The 18,856-nt window shown below is 57.3% G+C and overlaps 3 protein-coding genes across 3 annotated transcripts in view; 2 read left to right on the top strand and 1 right to left on the bottom strand.

Moving 5' to 3' along the window:
• Positions 1–507: 507 nt before the first annotated feature.
• Positions 508–3,446, top strand: RHO (rhodopsin). Its single transcript, XM_050904998.1, is given in 7 exon segments — positions 508–868; positions 1,798–1,966; positions 2,085–2,250; positions 2,493–2,732; positions 3,166–3,281; positions 3,388–3,415; positions 3,417–3,446. Coding segments are annotated over 7 exon segments (1,110 nt in total).
• Positions 3,447–6,548: 3,102 nt separating this feature from the next.
• LOC127021639 (histone H1.8) lies at positions 6,549–8,082 on the top strand. Its single transcript, XM_050904799.1, has 5 exons — positions 6,549–6,609; positions 6,822–7,108; positions 7,196–7,328; positions 7,424–7,482; positions 7,556–8,082. The coding sequence occupies exons 1-5, from the start codon at positions 6,594–6,596 to the stop codon at positions 7,907–7,909; spliced, it is 849 nt and encodes a 282-aa protein (XP_050760756.1). The 5' UTR covers positions 6,549–6,593; the 3' UTR covers positions 7,910–8,082.
• A 2,494-nt stretch (positions 8,083–10,576) lies between these two features.
• Positions 10,577–18,856, bottom strand: part of PLXND1 (plexin D1) — an 85,952-nt gene continuing 77,672 nt past the window's right edge. Inside the window, exons 33-36 of the mRNA XM_050904541.1 lie at positions 17,612–17,759; positions 14,345–14,485; positions 13,313–13,387; positions 10,577–12,662 (exon numbers count right to left, since the gene is read on the bottom strand). Coding sequence (XP_050760498.1) covers positions 12,546–12,662; positions 13,313–13,387; positions 14,345–14,485; positions 17,612–17,759 — 481 coding nt within the window. The 3' untranslated portion in view covers positions 10,577–12,545. The remainder of the gene's footprint in view (positions 12,663–13,312; positions 13,388–14,344; positions 14,486–17,611; positions 17,760–18,856) is intronic.

Here is an 18,856-nt window from a genome sequence, read left to right as displayed (position 1 = left end):
GCGTGAGCTGTGGATGTCCAGCTCTGGATCGTGGGGTGCAAAGACTGCCATGGGTGCAGGGCCCACCCCAAACCCTTGCTGCCTGGGGAGCACAGCCATGCTGAGGAGCGAGGCTGTACGAGGGGAGCTGCCGTCTGGTTTGGGCCCCCCCAAATGAAAGGTGCGGTGCAGAGCTACCTCTTCATATATGACCATGAGCTGTGGTCTCCAACAATGACAGCGCAGGCCAGAAACAGGTGTCACCTTAATACCTCCCCAAGAAAGCCAATTACCCCTGGATGATTATGATTAATAATTCTCTAAGCCCTAATCGCGCTGACACCAGTGCCTGGAGCTTACCCCAGGGGACACTTTATAAGGGGTGCCCTGCAGAGGTGAGCGTAGCCACTTCTCCTCGGGGTGACAGCGAAGGCTGAGAGGTGCTGGGAGCCCCACTTCAGAGGCGATCCCCCCGCGCTCAAAAAACACCCCTGAGTAAGAGCAAAAGGCACCTCACGAACCGCAACCATGAATGGGACAGAAGGCCAAGACTTCTACGTGCCCATGTCCAACAAGACCGGGGTGGTGCGGAGCCCCTTCGAGTACCCCCAGTACTACCTGGCTGAGCCCTGGAAGTTCTCAGCGCTGGCTGCCTACATGTTCATGCTGATCCTGCTCGGCTTCCCCGTCAACTTCCTCACGCTATACGTCACCATCCAGCACAAGAAGCTCCGGACACCTCTAAACTACATCCTTCTGAACCTGGCAGTCGCCGACCTCTTTATGGTCTTTGGAGGCTTCACGACCACCATGTACACTTCGATGAACGGGTACTTTGTCTTTGGAGTAACAGGGTGCTACATCGAAGGCTTCTTTGCTACGCTGGGCGGTAAGTTTTCCAAATATTCAAAAATCTTCTGCCAGGAATTGCCCCAGATTTTAGAAGGGGGATGGAGGATGCCCAGATGATCTTGTAAAAACACAGTATCTGGAAGGTCCTTGGTCTGCTGCTGATGTGGGCCAAGGCAGTTGCAGTGTTTCAGGGTGGGAGGTGAAGAAAGTGACAAATGACACTTCTTTTTTTTTTTTAACCTTATTTTGGTAGCCACCTGCTCAGTATCCTGAGAACAACAGTGCAGCAATGAAAAGCAACCAGTAGCAGATTTTGCAGTTGCTGGATTTGCACATCTTTTTGGCTTGCTTTCTGACTTGAGAGGTGACAAATTTGTTCTTCTTGTTTCATGGGGCTGAGCCTGTCATTCGCCCTGATGCGATGCATGGTGGCGCAGGCTGGCAAAGCTGGCTCTCCTCCCCGTGCCAGCCAGGCTTTGACTGAAACAGATGTTAAATAAAAATTGTGTGTCTAAAAATGCCCTCCTCCATTCAGCTCAGCCTTCAGCCACAGGCAACTGTCTTACTGGTTTGGTCTTTGAGGCACAAGTTTCCTGGGAAGCTGTGGGTAGCGAGGGGAAATCCTGGGATGATGGGCACTCGCTGCATCTCAGAGTGGGACCGTAGGCTTGCAGGTGCTGTCTGCGACGAGTGGTAGGATCCAGCCATGGATCTCAGAAAACGGCAGCAAAGTGGTTACTGTGGGTCAGCAGTGCAGTGAGGAGGTGTCTTCTCATGCCTTCCTACAGCATCTGCACTTGGCCTTCGTTCATTTCTCTTTCCGAACCCTTGGTGGAGAGTTACCTGCTGCCAGGGGTCTTCCTTGGGAACAACAGTCGGAGGAGGCCTCGTGCTGCCATCAGTGCGTTTGTCTCCTCCTGCTGCTCAAAGTCCCCGTGTCCCCATCCCTCTCTCTCCCTGGTGCAGGTGAAATTGCTCTCTGGTCGCTGGTTGTCCTGGCTGTCGAAAGATACGTAGTGGTCTGCAAGCCCATGAGCAACTTCCGCTTCGGGGAGAACCATGCCATCATGGGCGTTGCCTTCTCCTGGATCATGGCCTTGGCGTGCGCAGCTCCCCCGCTGTTTGGCTGGTCCAGGTAGGGAGGGTGCCGTGCCCGGCGCCTGCGGCTGCGGGAGCCTGGCTGGCTGCGGCTCGGCCGTGGCTTCCAGCCGGTCTCCTCTGCTGGGCGCTGACCTGCCTGGCTCACCTTGCAGGTACATCCCCGAGGGCATGCAGTGCTCGTGCGGGATCGACTATTACACTCTGAAGCCAGAGATCAACAACGAATCTTTCGTCATCTACATGTTTGTGGTTCACTTCATGATCCCGCTGATGGTCATTTTCTTCTGCTATGGGAACCTGGTTTGCACTGTCAAGGAGGTGGGTACCTGCCGGTGGTGGCGGGCCAGGGGCCACCCCCGTCCCCAGCGCTGGGAAGGGGCCCGCGCCAGGCTTCAGACTGCTGACAGAAAGGGCCCTCGGAGGGCCAGGCTGGCCCTCCACGAAGGGGGAAATAGCAAACTCCAGATGCGCAGCTCAACTACCCCAAGCCCTGACCCCACGTCCCGTGCCGGCGCAGTCCTCCCCAGCTCCATCACGTTTCCATTCCCTCCCGCCCGCAGGCTGCCGCCCAGCAGCAGGAGTCTGCCACCACCCAGAAGGCAGAGAAAGAAGTGACCCGCATGGTCATCATCATGGTCATCGCCTTCCTGATCTGCTGGGTCCCCTACGCCAGCGTTGCTTTCTACATCTTCACCAACCAGGGGTCGGACTTCGGGCCCATCTTCATGACCATCCCGGCTTTCTTTGCCAAGAGCTCTGCCATCTACAACCCCGTGATTTACATCGTAATGAACAAACAGGTAACTGGCAGGATGCCAGGCGATCTCCTTTTTTGTGTTTTGCTTTATAACAGCTTGCAGAGAGTTACGGCACCTCAAGGTACCAGTGGGCCGGGAGGGGAGTTTGTTTCCAGGTGATCTTGTTCCAGCATGCAGGAGGGCAACTATGCAGCTCATCCTTGGCGTTGCATAAATCTCATAAATGCAAGCCCGTCCCGCCTGAAATGACCCAGGCGCTGGGTCGGTGGAGGAGCTGCGGCTGCCTCTGCGCCGGCCCCGAGCGGCGGCAGGCAGGGCTGGCAGCAGGCAGCGGGGAAGGAGACTCCACTGGCATGGCACCTCCCGCACTGCAGTGGTGGGGGCTTCCAAGCAGCTCTGCCGGGCTCAGAGGCAGCCCCGCAGCCAGAGCTGCCTGGTGCCCACCCACTTCACCCCGGGCTTCCCTCTCTTCCAGTTCCGTAACTGCATGATCACAACCCTCTGCTGCGGCAAGAACCCGCTGGGCGACGAGGACACGTCTGCTGGCAAGACAGAGACCTCCTCCGTCTCCACCAGCCAGGTCTCTCCCGCGTAGGCCCCGCCGGAGCGGCCGGTCCTCGGGGTGCACGTCGCCGCCCCGGGAGCACGAACCTAGCCCCGCCGCTGCCACCGCCCGCCCCCGCTTCACCACGGCCATGGCCCCGCGGGGTGGGCTCTTCTCTCCTGGCACTAGGAACCCTGGGAACAAGGCTGTAAATGTGTACACACGTTTTGTAATTAAAATGCAAAGGCTTAGCTCCTCCGCTGGCGTAAATCTGTGCGTTTCTCTTGACTTGCTGAGAGCTCGCGCCCCCCTGCTCCCAGCGCAGAGCCCTGGGTCTGACACCCTCGCCATGCCTGTGCCGCCGCGTGCGAGCCCCGGGCCGTCGCAGAGCCACCCTCGCCTCCCTCGCCCCACCTCGACAGCCCGGCGGGGACCAGGGCGCATCCCTGCCTCTGCCGCCGCGGGGGCCGGAGCTGGGGCCACCTCCTGGCTCTGCCGCCAGAGACGGAGCCCGGCCGGTGCAGCCCAGCCGCTCGGCCCCGCCACGCTCCGGTTGCCCGGGGGCAAGTCTGGCTGCTGTGAGGTGCCCCCAGCCCTGCCCCACCTCCAGCATGTCAGAAGCCCCGGGAGGCACCGTGACCCCTCCAGGCGGGACGGGACAGGATACTGGTGCACATGGGCCCCTCCATGCTGCAGGGGCGGTGGCTGCGGATCCTGCCCAGCAAGCAGGTGTCACAGAGGGGGCCTGGCGGCACGGCACGGCACAGCCACGTGCGGCCGCAGTCGGATGTGCTCGGGGAGGGCTCGGTGCTTGCTCCTGCGGGCACCCAGCACAGCAACATGCACACAGTGTTTGCACCCTCAGCAGCAGCCCCGCGTGATGTCCTCCCAGCAGAAAGCACCCCTTCCCCGTAGTCCCGCCGTTCACCCTTAGGCATCTTCGGGCTCCCCGCGGCCCGGGGCCGCGCCCCTGGACACGCTCCTCCCGGTCCTCCCGCGCTCCTCCCGGTTCTCCCGTGCAGCTCCCCGTTTCAGCCGCAATCAGCTTGGCATCAGCCCAAGTAGGAGGTTTTGGCCAGTGCTTGTGCTTTTGAGGATTGATTGGTGCATCGCTAAGCTTCCTTCCGTGCTGTAGCAGGCAAGACATGGGAGCATATGGCTCAGAGACGTTGACATATGTTTTAAGCACTACAAGATGGCATATTGCAATTGTAGCAGTGTTCTTCATTTTTATTTTTAGCTCAGTTATACAAATAAGATGTTTTTCTCGCTGTTCAGTGTTATCAACATTTGAAACTATTTTTGTACATTATTATCCTCTCTGATTTCTAATCCCGTGCAGCTTTGCAAGGTCTAATAGGGAACGTATAGAACCCATGCAAGTTAAACCTTTAATAAAGAGCAATTTGCAAGTACAATTCTCTCATTATTTTTTTTTATCGATACTTCTGCATATTCAGTGAAATCTAAAGATTAGAGGTTTATGAATAATTCAGTGTTTAGGCTGATGTCTGATTCATGTACTTCAAATCTGGGAGCTGGTTTTGGAGGGAAGAGGAGGAAGGATTTGGTGTTTATTTGCTGTCTGCGAGGCTGTGCTCCACGGGAGCCGTGTGATGCTTGGCGCTGCAGCTTTCCCGCCTGCGCCGGACCGGCCCCGGCACATGCTGGTGATGTCCTGGCCCCGAGCCCACAGGCTGTCGCCCCATGCAATGCCCAGCCCTGAGGCTGCTGCTGGCGGTGGTAGGGGCAAGCGAGGCTTTGGGACCCCCCTGCCAGCCCAGGCAGGTGCCAGAGGCGTCACGGAGCTGCTGGAGAGGTGATGGCCGGATCCAGGAGGAGGAGATGGTTGGAAGGGATGCACCCATCCCTGCTGTGGTGCCAGCCCCTGCAGCCCTCCAGTGTCCCCACTGGCCCTTTCCCAGGGAATTCGGAAATGGACTGGAAATGGAGCAGGGAACAGGCTGGTGGTGCTGGTCCGGGGGGAGCCGGGCATGCAGGGCCCGGGCACTGGGTGCCTCTCCCAGCTCCTTGCTCCAGACCTGGCTCCTGCTGGCACCTCAGTGCCCTGCCAGGATCCGGCCCCGGGGCTCAGCAGGTGGGCGCAGACCTTGAGGAAGGTCTTTCTGGGCAGCGCTTTGCACATACATTGGCGCAGTGACATGTCCGCTGGGTTGGGCCATGAACCAGCCCTGCCGTCACGTAACCCCGGCCCTTCCTCAGGCTTGCAGCTCCCCCGTGGCTTTGACAGACGATGCGTACGAAAGCCCCGTGACTCTTGTGTAAAGAGGAAGGGACTGACGTGGCGCGCTGAGGATCGACACAGCAGTCCCCGAGGTGGGGACATTCGTGCTGTTCCCGCACTAAAGAGCAGTTGGTGAATTACTCGGGCTCACCTCGCGAGCACAGGCGGAACAGAAAGTAGCACAAATATCCTACCCCACTGGAACAGCGGGGAAAGTGTCCATAGGATCACAGGAGGACTTATTTTTAACGCAACCATGACACAGAAGTGCCCTGGCCGCCTCGGAGACCCCGGATGGCCAAGAGCTCAGCTCACGCCTGGCCCATGGGACGATGCTGTCCTCGGTGTGAGGTGGTTGCTGCACCAGGAGCAGGCACGGAGGGGACATGGAGGGGCTGCCCATGTGTGGGGCTGGGAGCGCTCTCCCCCGAGCACGGTGGGATTCGGCGGGCAGGGGTGAGTTGGGGTCCTGCTTGCAAGCACACACCTGGGGCTACTGTGGGAGAGTTGCTCCTTCTGCCTTCGCTGGCCAACAAAGCAGCTCTCCATTTTCCTCCTCTCGTTTGTGGGATCGTGTTCCTCTCCCCCCCATTATCAGGCTCCCCTGGCAGTGCAGCTCCCCACTTCCCAGTGGGGCCATCCCAGGCGAAGGGAGCCAGCACGTCACATCAGTGCACCAGGAATGGGTCTCATGCGGGCCCGACGCCGCGGGCTGGCTCCCCGTCCGCCCCACAGCAAGTGCCATCAGCAAGCTGCAATCCCAGCACCCGGCAGTGGGTAGGTGCCTTTCCCCTGCGTGTTCAGTGCAATCACCCCACGACCCCCCCATCTCTCACCCCTCTCCAAACCCTCTGCTCGGACATGCCCCTTCTCCCTCCAGCCCCTCGCAAAGCTTTGGCAAAGGGCACGCGGCTTTCCAGCCACCTGCTCCCACCGGGGCGGTAACCAGAGCAATTAGTAGCTGCTAACCAGCCCCTGCAGTTAGGGTGCTAATCAGATAAATTAGCTGGAAGCCAACTGAGCCTGTGAGCAAGGGCAGTGGTGCTGTGAGTAGAGCTGGGGTGGCCTGTGCCTGGGGCTTTAGGCTGCTGTGCTCAAGCAGGTGTGCGCTGCCATGGAGCCTCAGCTGGGTAAGGGCTTTGCTGGGCGCTGCGGGGTCCCGGCAGAGCTGTGGCTCCTGTGGGGCTGGGGCTCTGCTCGGGCTCTGGTGGGCACGGTCCCTGTGAGGCTGCAGGGATGAGCAGGGTCGTGGCTGCTCGGCTTCTGGGGGGGCTTTGCAGCCCTTGGGGGTGCGTGCTTTGGGGCTGGGCCTGGGTCCCAAGAGGTGCCTCTCCTCTCCCAGCAGCCGAAGCTGCTGGCACAGCCCAGCTCCCGGGTCTGCTGGCCCGGGGCCGGCGGCCCCTCCACCCCTCCACCCTGCACATGGTCATCGAGGCACTGCGGGCTCAGGATGAGAAGAAGGGTGCATCTGTCATCGCCATCAAGCGGTTCATCCTGGCCAAGTACCCTGCCGTGGACCCCGTCCGCCTCAAGTACCTGCTGAAGCAGGCACTGAGCAAGGGGCTGAGCCGCGGGGACCTGGTGCGGCCCCACAACTCCTCCGCCATGGGGGCCACCGGCCGCTTCAAGGTGAGCAGGGGGCTGCCAGCCCAGAAGCGGTGGGGCTGGGGGCCAAGGTGCCGCCTGGCCCCGCTTCCACCCCTCTCTCGCCCCCAGTTAGCCCCTGAGAAGCTGCGGCACAAGCAGCCGCCGGGCCAGGCAGATCCCAACAGAGGACAGACCTCGAAGCCGGGACGGAAAGGGACCACCAAGCCCCCCCGGGCCCCCGCAGTGGCTGCGCAACAGCGAGGTAAAGGGCTGGGTGGTGCCATGAGCCACCCCGGGCTGCCCGGGCCCCGTGGAGAGGCCCCTGCTTGGGCTCATCCACCACCCCTTCTCCCACAGGCGCCGCGGAGGAGAAGCCGGCAGCAGCGAAGCAGAAGCCGAGGTCAAAGCCCGTGGATGTGAGTATGGCCCAGCGGTGAGGCTGGGTGGCTCGTGGCACGGCGGCAGCCTGAGGTGCTCTCTCCCCTCCAGGCCCAGCCGCCAGCAGCAGCGAAGCCCAGGAGCGATGGAGCGAAGCCCCCGCGAGCTGCCGGCCACCCCCGGGCCCCCGGCAAAGGGCGTTCAGGGCCCCCCGCGGCTCCGGCTGCTGAGGATGCAGGAGGGGGCGATGGCAACAGCCCTGCGGGTGCTGGGGCAAAGGGGCCCCGAAAGGCCCCAGTGGGAAAGAGCAAGGGGAAGGCGCCCAAGGGGCCACAGCAAGATGCCCCCAAGGCGAAGGGGGGTCAAGGCAAGGCAAGGAAGCCCCGGGTGACCCCAGGAACTGGCCCAGGGGAGGCCGGGCTGCGGAAGGCAGCCCCCCTGCCAGTGGGCAGGAAGGCCCCATAGAGGGTCCTGGACAGCCCCGCTCCCCGTGGGAGCCCAGCCCTGCTTCCAGCTGGGCCCGGACCCTCGGGGTCTGGGTTGGTTTTAGTCCCCAAGACATGTTTTAACTCTGTGTTCACCTCCTGCTAATAAAGCTTCTTCACTCCCCTCATGAAATGGCATGGCTGCTGCCCTGCTCGTGGGTCTCTGCCCCTGCACTCCCATCTCCCAGCACCAAAATCGCCCAGCCCTGGCCTCATCCTGTGTGGCATGGCAGTGAGCTCATGCTGCAGGCAGCTGCCTGCCATGCCTGCTCTCATGGAGAGGTGCCCTGTCTGTCCCCACGTGTCCCTGGCTGCGCGCCGCAGTGGCACACCTGGCTGCCCAGCAGTGCCGGGGGGTGCCGGGATTTGGGGGCTGCGTGTGTGCAGGCTGGCGGTGAGCCCCGGTGTCGGGTGATGGCCTGGGCAGGGGGCCCTGGGACCCATGGGACACAGCACAGTGGCACCCCTGGGCACTGCAAAGCTCAGGCTTGGCCAGTCCTGCCGGTGTGGGGCCGTGGTGCCCGCAGCCTCAGTGTGGGGTAGGTGTCCGGCCCTCTGCCCTCCTGGCTGCCCTTCTGCTAATGACTGGCTGAGCTGGGATTACAGGAGTGCCAGGGCAGCAGGTCCGGGTGCATGCCATGGGCAAGGATCTCCAGCACCGGGGGGAGCTGCCTGTGCTCTAACCAAGGTAAGAGGAAGATAGAAGTGTTTTTAAAAAAAGGAGTTTGGGGTGTTTGCTGTAGACTGCAGCATTGCTTGTGCTCTTGTTATCTCTCTGTGGCACAGTTCCCACCTCTAGACCTGTCTTGCTAGCTCCTCTGGGTCAGTATATGAACACTTTCATTTAATAGCTTCAAATGCCTGAATTTCTCTTGCTCTGCACAGAACAGAGCCCTTCTGAAGGTCAGCCTGATAATGCAAAGGGTTGCAGTCCTCCTGGGCAGGAGAAAATAAGTGGAAGTAAAACTCTCTTCCTAAAGAGGATTTTGCTAATCTTCAGCTGGCCTTGCCAATGCCCTCCAAGGCTCCTGGCCTTGCTTTGGGGCTTAAGCAAGAGCTGAGCAAACTAACTTCTCTTTAAACTTCAGCCTTGGCCATGTTGATCCATCTTTAATGGAGCTGAAACTCGTGTCCCCCCAGGGACAGGGTGGGGGATGCCGCAGTAGTAACTGAGCAGGGCTCACCTGACCCATTGATGATGGTTAGCCTCCCAAAGCACTGCTCGCTCACATGGAAATGTCCCGTAACAGAACCGGGCAGGAGCTGTGTCCTCTCTCACCAGGCACTCAGTGTGAAAGACGAGGCTCTTCGCTTTGAGAGCAGCCAGATCATTCAACGGCTGGATTTAGCTTTACTAAGAATCAACTTTCTAGTGGGAAAAGAAAATCCCTCTGGTGTCTGGAAAGAGCAGCTTTTACTGGGGGGGGTGGAAGAGAGAGGATTTAGCAATGCCATGGTTATTAAGACCTACGGGCTGTGGCTGGTGTCACGGTGCTGAAGCCAGAAGCCTTGAGGGCTGGTGGTGGCGGTGCAGAGCAGGCGCTGGGCTCCCCGGGGCTGGGAGAAGACACCGTCTTGTGGGCCAGTGGCGCCTGGCAGAGGTACGGGTGCCCGGCCTTGGGCACTGCTGTGGCATTACTGGTCTTCATGTGTGCAGCACAGCATGCGGTCAGTTCAGGCGCCTGGCTGTGTCCTCACACAGATCTTCACCCTCCTGCACCAGTGGCAGGAGCCGTGGTACCAGGTAGCAGGAGCGGTGCGTGGCCGTGGTGTGTGGCCGCAGCGTGCCCCACGGGAAACCAGGGCTCTGCAGCCCACAGGGGTAAAAACCCATCTCGTATGGAAACAAGGTGGTCATCAGCTGAGCTGCCAAGCCCGAGCACTGTACATCTCGTACGTGCAAAGCTCGCTGCGGGCGTCTTCCACCATGTCGTGTGTCCTCTGCGTGCACAGGGCCAGGAACTTCACTACACAGGTTTCAGCACCTTGTTTTATTACAAAGATAGGCTTTTCCAAGAGTCTGCCACTTCCACTACACAGCAGGTAAGGGCACTACACCCACAACACGTGCCAAAGTTTAAAAACATGTTACAAAGGGCTTGGGGGTTCAAGGCAACACTACAAACCCTCAAGCTTCTGCTCTGTTAAAGTTGTTCCTTTAAAATGGTTGTAGCAACTACTTTTTTTTTTTTTTTTTGCTTTGGAAAAAAATTAAATAATAAAGCAATAGGCCCCAATACATGGCCCAGTCACATCACCTGGAGGCAAACTATACTCACTATTGGCTCACCTGTATCCCTTCCTGGTAACAACATGGGGCTATTGCTCCATCGTCCTTTCCCCACCTCCAGCCAAGCTCAACATTCTCTGCTACCTTGGTCCTTCTCACCCTCGCCTTCCCTGTGCTGGGCCTGCCTATATCTCTGGCAGCTATTCACAGTTTCTAAAAGAAAAAAAAATTCAAGAATTTTTTGTGAAATCACTTTCAAAATAAAATGTAGCCCAGCTACATTCTTAGAGTTTCTATTCTGAAGCCACATCCTCAGCAAAGACATTGAAACCTCCACAGTGTATGTACTTTTTCTGTAGTTCTCTTAAAAAAAACACCTCTGTTCTTCCCCTTTCCCTCCCCTCCCTACCCCCCCCTTTTAACATACTGGATAAAGTCTATCATTTGTTTTAAAATAGATATCTATATACACATACACAATTCTGATGTTCCAATTTCTGACAAATGTGGCATTACTGGAAACGATGGGATGGAGGCCACCTGTCCATGGCAGTGAGTCACCCAGGAGGAGTTTTGGTGGACCAAAGTCATCTAATACCAGGTTGCATCCTTGCCAGCTGGATGAGTAACGGAGGCTCACCTTAGACCCTGCCTGGAGTGAGGTAGTAACTTTTTTTAAAATTTTCTTTTCTATTTGGCAGTTTGAAAATGCGGTGGCTATGGCTGGGTTTAGCTTTCATGGGCAGGTTGCCTTTGCCTGCATGTGAATGCTGGCTTCAAGCATGTGGCGTTAGCTACGGTCCAGCCTCTACAGAGGGGCCTGTGTGACGCTGGAGAAGACCCAGAGCAGTCATGACTCCCCTGCCTGCAGAAAGGACGAAGCTGCCTGCAGAAAGGAGAAGGGGCCACCAAGCTGGGACAAGGGTTTTGCCCCAGCGCGGATGCTGCGGGACGGCAGTGAAGTTTCTAGGTCTGGTACGAGCTCTGTTTGCGCAGTGGGACGCTGCTTGCTGACCCCCGTGTAAGCATGGGACACTTTCTACCTTCGTTTGCAGCTTGGGGTGCTGGAGCTGCTCTGCTGGCCTGCATGAGCGAGAGCATTGTGCTGCCAGGGGGATGGGGTCCAGTCCCTTTGCGGGCTGGAAAAAAGATGGGACATGCAGCAAAACTGTGCTCTCTTGGTTGCTCTCAGGTGACAACCATGGTGGGCTGGGTCCGAAGCGAGCAGAACAAGCTGCTTTAGGAAGACGCCTCTAGCACTGACCTCGTTTTCGGTGATGATCGCAGGGAGATGCTGGAGCGCGTGGGGCAGAGGGAGGGAAGATGCTACCTGGTGTTTTGCCCTGCGCGTGGCTCAAGTCTGCTCTGTCAGAGGGCCGTCAGCAGGAGCTGAACCGCTGGCATGAGCGGTGTTACCGGGGCTGAGCTGGGGCAGCGCCACGGACGCGTGCGCAGCCAGCACGGCAGGGAGACTGGAGTGTGAAGCACGAGTCCTTCTCCTCACCCGCTACGTCTGGTCTTCTAGGCAGAAGCCATGCCTGTGACCAGCTGGCTGAAAGGTGGGGGGATATTTGCCTACCCACTGCAACTCCAGCTCGCCGTGCACGCAGATATGGGAACCTGGGGAAGGGGGAACAGCCCTTCCCACACTGTCTAACATGCAACACGCTCCCTCCAGCTCCGTAACAGCTGTCTCAGGGGATAAAGTGCTTTCACCATGCCTTAGCTACTTGGGAAGCAACTGCTCTGTCTCAGCCCCGAGTTCCCTGTGTTGCCCAAGTCTCAGATGGAGGAGTGGTTATGTTTACACATACAGTACAAAAATTAAAAGGCACAAAAATACACAGAATGCAGCAGATAGTGAACAGCTGATAGGGTCCCTGGTGTTGGAAAAACAAGGATGTCGGAGGGATGGTGTGGAAGGGAGCTCAGGCGTTGCTCCGATGGCCTTTGCCATCTCTGCTCGTTACTCCCTGAGGCTACCCTTCTGCTTTGCGCCTATTGTTACAGCTTCTGCAGCCCTGTCTCTCGTCCTGAGGAACCACAAACAGGGATGCAGAGAGCCGCTGACCGCTCAGGTGCTGATCAGAGGGAAGTGGTGAACTGAGCTTGCCACAAGTGTCACGTCTCCATTTCTGGCTGGCAACAGCAAATAAATTATGGGTGCCACAGTGCAGACCAGAGGGTTTTTGAGCTGCTCGAAAAGGTGTCTCGTGGCTTCTTGTTAGGTGAGGGAGCCCTTCAGCCGCGGGCCAGGCCCACCCCCACCACAAGGCTGGTTTGAGAATGACCCCGGCGGAGGCGATCCACGGTGTCTCCGTGGCTGAAGGCAGGTTCCCTACAGCACTGCGCTGCGGAGAAGGTCACTTCCAGGGCTGCAGTCGGCCTAGGCTTCGCTGCAGCACTCGTAGATGTTATCCTCCATGAGCGCAATCACTTGCTCAAACTTGTGCTGGAGCTGGGTGCGCTTCGTCGTGGGGTTGGCGTCCAGGGCGGCCACGATCTGCAGGAGACGTGGGCAGGCGGGTGGCTGAGGCAGTGCAGGTGGGGTGCCCACCCGCCAGCCCAGCTCCCCCCGCCAGCCCTGTTGAGCCCGAATCCCAGCCGGACCTCCGACGGGGAGAGCCCACCCTGCCCCACACGCCCCGGCACCCTCCGGCTGTTCTAGGACACGGCCGAGTCTCTGGGCAGGGGGTGGGAGATGAGGGGAACGCGACCGAAAGCCATTGTAATAAAGCTCACGGCGCAGAGCTAGCCCACAGCGTGGGGCTGCAGGGGGGCAGGAGCCAGCCAGGCTGGGGGCGGCGGGTGGGAAGTTATTTTGGGCATGGACTGTATCAGCGTGCTCTGCCCTCCTGAAAGCATCCGTGGGTCTACACATCGGGCAGCCCCGCTTCAGTCTGGCCCAGCCAAACGCTGTTAAAATCAGCCAGGAATACCTGGCCTTCTCTTCCAAGAAGTCGTCAGCCAAGGGACAGGAGAGCAGGTGCATCTGTGTGTGCATGTATTCCATATGTGCGTGGGATTATGCAAAAAGCGATAATCCTTCTTCTGTGGGACTGGATGCAGGCATCTGACCGCTCGGTTACAACATACCACTTGTTATTCCCCGCAGAGGTACGCTGGGGCCTGAGTGCAGCTGAACCCACTCACCTGGGAGCGATATCTCTTGGCGTATTTGTATATCTCAGCCATGGCGACGTTGGTGTTGAATTCGTTCCGGTATTTCTTTACAAAGACAGAACAAAGAGGGGAGGAATATTAACGTGATGCAGCAAGCGAGTTCAAGCCCCATCAGCAGGCATTACCTAGATTAAAAGAAGGTTTTGCCTGGGTATTTTTGTTACTGTTGGATTAATGCAGCCGGACTTTTGACTCCTTTAAGGAAGGTGCATTTGCTTACATCAGAAACAGTCTCAGTCTTTTTAAAGCCAGCCTTAAATGCCCACGCTTGATAGCACTGTTTACCCCTCCGTGCTCAAAGCCATTTCAAAGGATGGGGCAGCGCAAGAGCTGGGCAGACGAATGCTGACAGAAAAAACCTGCTCTGCGGCTGAAGCTAAAACACCGCGGGGAGATGGTTTGATTTTGAGGACGCTGTGGCGCATCGCTGGCAGGACTCGGATCCGGCGCGCGGCTGCCAGCTCCCGTAGCTAGTACCAGGGCTGGTATCCCGCACCCGGGCCGGCTGCCAGGGCCGGCTGCCAGCGGGCTGCCTGGGACTCGGGGCCGGCCCTGGCAGTTGGCGCCCGGGGGCCAGCTGGCCGGGGGGCTGCGGGGCTGCAGAGATCCTTTTCCAAACTTCCTGGCTCTTTGGCACTGAATTTCGCTTTCAACTCCCAGTGGTGCCAAAGCTAGTTAGGTTCAGGCTAACTCGTGGGTGTTTACTGCAGCTCTGGCAGTAATTGAAGATGCTTGGAATTAGGTCAGATGAAGTTTGTGCGTGGAAGTTTGAGGCAAAATATCCTTTCTTGTTTGCTCCTTCCAGCATCTAAGCAGTAGCTGACTGCAGCCTATCTGCGTTCCCTGCCGCTCCCAGACTCCGGCCGCCAGCCAGAGCAGAGCAGGCTCGGTGCTCCTTGCTCCGGCAGGGCACCGAGCCTGCAGACCCGACCCCGTCCCCAGCACGGGGACACGCACCGGCCGAGCCCCCACCTCCGCCTGCTGCAGCCCAGCGCCCCTTACCCGGGACTCCTCCGCGAGGTGGGCGTTCATTTCCTGCTCGCTGAGCGGGGGCATGTCGTGGATTTGCTTGTAGTATCGCTGCACTATCTTCCGATACTCGGGGATCTCCTTGGCGTACAGTAGTTTATTGGTCGGGGAGTCCTAGAGCGAGGGCGAGATACCGAAATCAGACACGGTATTGTTCCTGGCTGAAAACTTTTTATCCTGTTTGTCTGACCAAAGTGCTAACCATCAGACACGGACTTCAGCTACAGCTGGGTTCAGGAAACAGCTACATCTTTGGTCCTGGCTTTACACAGACAGGAGTGCGGTGGGACGGCACCGAGGCACAAAACAGCTAATGACAGAGGCGCTTGCTCAAACGCATCAAGGTGCTGCGGACAGGTACCACCCGCCTGCGGAGCCACAGCACCGTCCCTCTGCCCTTCTTCCTAGCATGAGCTAAACGTTTGTTCGCTACAATGCCAGTGAACGTGGTCTACGTGAATGTGTTTTAATTTGCAGCAAGGGCAGGCTAAAAAGCATGCACAGGGTCAGGCGAGGTGGCTTGCTGCCAGGTGATGCTCTGCAGATGAGTGTAGCACGACTGTGTTAGATAAAACACTTGTGCTCCGTGGCTCTGCGTGTGGAAATTGGTAACAAGGGAAGGGCTTCTGCATCCATTTACTCGGGTCTCTTGAGCAGCCAGCTTGATTTAAACTGAAGAACAAAGCTCTCTTACAAGCTGAACTTTGTCAGTTGAAATGTTCCTCTTGGATTTTTCATGTAGCTTTGATTTATTTTGCATTGGCTAACCCAGCCTGCCTGGCCTATATTGAGTGCATGTAAAGTAATTAACAGAAAATACTGAGTTCTCTTGATTAATGTCAGCTTGGACAAAGCAGTCAACCTCCCAGCCACACGATCGGCTTCTACCAGTGAAGGCATAACCCTGCCTGCGCTCCTTGCAAACACAAGCATGAATGATTTTAACCTCAAGGCAATCCTGCCCCGCTGATATCATTACCCCGGGAATGAACTTGGCCGACTGGCCTAGGGTTGCATCCCGAAGGGAAACAGACCCAGGCTGGGGGATACAGAGGGGAGTAAGATCAACGTGTCCCGCCGCCCCGACACTGGAGCGAGGGACTGCTCCCTGGTGCTCTGACAGGTGGAGAGGGGAGGGAGGACCTTCAGAGGAGACAAGCACAGCAGGGCTCTAGCTGTGGAGGCAGCATCTTCAGCTGTATCGGGCAGTAAATAAGGAAGCCCGGGGTAACTGCAATCTGCTGCTGCAATATGTAGCATGGCTAATGCTGCAGGGGAAATGGGAAATGGGCACCAGGCTGTGGCACCAGATCCCACTGCAGTTTATTTTCAAACCCAATGACAAGGCATTACAGGAATATAGCCAAGTTACAGAGCCTGCTGACAACATTTTTTTTCCCCTTAGAAACACAAAAGAAACCCATGCTGCCTCTTTTTTGAGTTATTTTTTAATTTGTGTCTGGTTTGTCCACTCTGTATTATGAAGAGACGGGTACTGGTTTATTAACTGCTTGCGCACTGTAGATGTACAGAGTCTGAGTCTGCTCTCACATTTGCAGTATCAAGAGCAACATGCTGAAACCAGGGAAAGAATCCAGCCTGGAAAACATTCAGCGATATACTGCACATATATGCAAGCTGATTTTTATGCTGAGGATTTATTCTTCCCATATTACTCAACAATTCCTTCACTTATGCTATTGTATTCCTGAAAACTGTTTCCATCTGCTGTCTGACTCCAGCTGACCCCTCTTCCCCTCATCCACAGCTTGACAAGGACAAATTGTAGGTGTTTCGTAACACATGCGAAAAAAAAGACCAAAACCCAAACAAACAAAAAATCAAGCGCTCATTAGATCTTCCTCCAGTATTAACCTCTCCCAGTGAAGGCTTCCTGTTGCTCTCAGTCTGGGGGACGCACTGAGCAGCGCCCGCCTCCCGCCCCTCTCTCCGTAGGGTCCCCTCTACGTCACACACTGTGCTGCCGCCAGCCTCCGCGGCAGGGGGGCAGCGGGGGGCGATTTACAGCATTTCTTCATAAAACTTATTGATGTCGGGAAGTTTCAAATGTCAACACCGCACCCAGCCGAGCCAGTGGGAGAACAGAAAACATGCGCGCTGGACGTCTCGCTGCCTGCCAGCCCCGCAGGACGGTGTGCGGGAGCCCCATGGCGGGAGAGGAGACATGGCCCGTGCGGCCTCGCGTTTGCTCGGAGCAGGCTTAGCTGCCTAGGTGCATGTGCCGAGTCTGCCGGGCTCTGACCGCACGCCAGAGGTGGCCAGCGTGTGATGGAGACACTGCCACCGGAGGGGAGCACCGACTGCTCTGCCGGCAGGGCTGCAGCAGCGCCCGCCAAATGCTTCCCAGATGCTGGTGTCAACGGGATGGCCCCGGGCAGTCCCCACACCTCCAGGTGAGCCAGGCTGGGGCTGTGCTGCCCGGGCAGGCGCAGCCCACGTTCATGAAGGCTCGCCTCGCCTCCTGAGCTTCTCACGGCTCTCCCAGGTGAGAGGCTGTGCAGAAACCACTGACAGCGATGATTAAAGCTTCACCTGAAGCTACATCAGTTTTCCATCCTGCCACTGGGAGTTTACACCGTCCCTCAGCTGCTGTTACGGGATTGTTATGCTAATGCCGTCCCTTCAACCAGCCCTGACTGAAGGAGCTGGGCTCCGGTGCAGAGTCTGCCTGTGCCCAGAGCAGAGCTGACACCCACCCGTGCTCGCCTTGGTACATTACACCCCTGCCCGAGCCAACAACAGAGAACATTCGTCTGCTCACACACCAGCTCAGCCCCATCAGGAAGCGTTACAGACGCTGCGCTGAGTAAGCTGGGTGCTCTCCTGCGACCGCAGGACAGCTCGTATGGTCACTGGGTAACACTGAGCACACAAGCCAGCACCTGGGTCTCCCTCCATCCTCCAAGCCTTCCGGGCTGGGGCCTTGCCCTTTGTCCATCCTGCCTGTGACCGTCTGTTCCCGCTCCCTGACCGCTGTTTGTGACAGAGGGGGTGCAAATTTCAAGCTCAAGCCTGAACGAAGTTGTGGGGAAGGGAGGGGCAGAACTCATCCTCAGAGACGGCCAAAACTCCGCTGCATGAACCTGAGCAAGTGGCTCCCAGCCAGCCCCGCTGCTGCGGGAGGTTAGACTGGGTGACCTCTGACAGTCCCTTCCCACCCGTACTGGTCTGTGTCTATGACTACCCGAGCAGGAGCGAGATGTCCTCTCTGGACGGTACCTTGCCCAGCTGCAGGTCAGACAGGGAGCAGGCGTCAATGAAGGCCTGGGCTATCACAGAGAGACAGGCGTCGATGTGGTCTGTCTTGTCAATGTCGAAGACGAACTGGGGGTTCTTCAGGATGTTGACCCAAAACCTCAGAGGTAGGCTGCAAAGGAAACAAGCCAGGAACACACACCGGGTGAATTTTTGTACTCCAGAGGGAGAGGGGAGGAAATGCAGGAAAGATGACGATAGAAAGTGAATAGTAAAGAGGAAAAAAACGAGGAGCCAGTTTCTGCTATTTAATCACATCCTGGTAGCGTACGGCCCCCTGCCTAGCTATAGGGGCAAGCAGATGTCTTCACCCTGAAGAGACATTTCTTCAGGCTGAAGCACACGGCACGGACAGACTTCATGCACAGCCTTGTCTAGGCAAGCGTATACCCTTGCTCCTTCAGCAGCTCCCTGAGCCAGCTGCGGTCCAGGACAGACACCGGCAGGTTTGCCTGCATGGGGCTGTTGAATCAGGCTTCCTCACTTGCTGATTTTTGTAGCAATGGTGTCAGCTCCTTTTCCTTCTTCCCTGACAGTAACCGTCATCTGGTTCTGATGGTAAGCCTGGCCCCGTGAAATGCATTTCATGTGTCTTTTTTTCTGCTCTCTCATCATTTTCTCCTCCAGTTATTTCACTGCTCATTTGGCCATAACACAGTTTCAGCATATCGCTCGCCCTTCCTACCACCCCTCCTCAGGAGCTGAGGAGTGAAAGCCGCTATAAGTCTTTGCTCTACTGGCAATTAAAGGTAATGAAGGGTAGGCAAATCTGTAGCTCAATGGTTGTGTCTGCATGCCTGCTATCCCAGCCAAATTAATTTTTAATTTTCACATGTTGGGCTGGAAAGTGTTACTATCCCTGTAGCCTCAGAAGCGCTGAGCCTCTCCTCGACGCTCCCTCCAAGCTCCCTGCTCTCCCCGGTTAAATCTTCTCTTTTCTCCCCTGCTCTATTTCCCCCTTTCTCTTTGGCTCCCCCACTCCCTTCCTGCCGCTCATCACGTCCCTCAGCACCGCTCCCGGCTGGTCCCCAGTGCTGCGGTGCCTGCCAGCATGCTACTGTCAGAGCACCAGCTCCTGGAGTCCTGTGAATACCCTGGAGTCTCAGCTTGCTTACAGAGATAAGTTGGGAAAAGTGCTTCCAAGGGCTGAAAAGCCAGAAAGCAAATTAAAAGGAGCCAAATACGCTGTTTTAAAAATATCCATGATGT

The sequence above is a fragment of the Gymnogyps californianus genome, chromosome 13 (genome assembly GCF_018139145.2).
Source record: "Gymnogyps californianus isolate 813 chromosome 13, ASM1813914v2, whole genome shotgun sequence".
In the NCBI taxonomy this organism is placed as follows: domain Eukaryota; kingdom Metazoa; phylum Chordata; class Aves; order Accipitriformes; family Cathartidae; genus Gymnogyps; species Gymnogyps californianus.
This window is presented reverse-complemented; position numbering and strand designations above follow the sequence as displayed.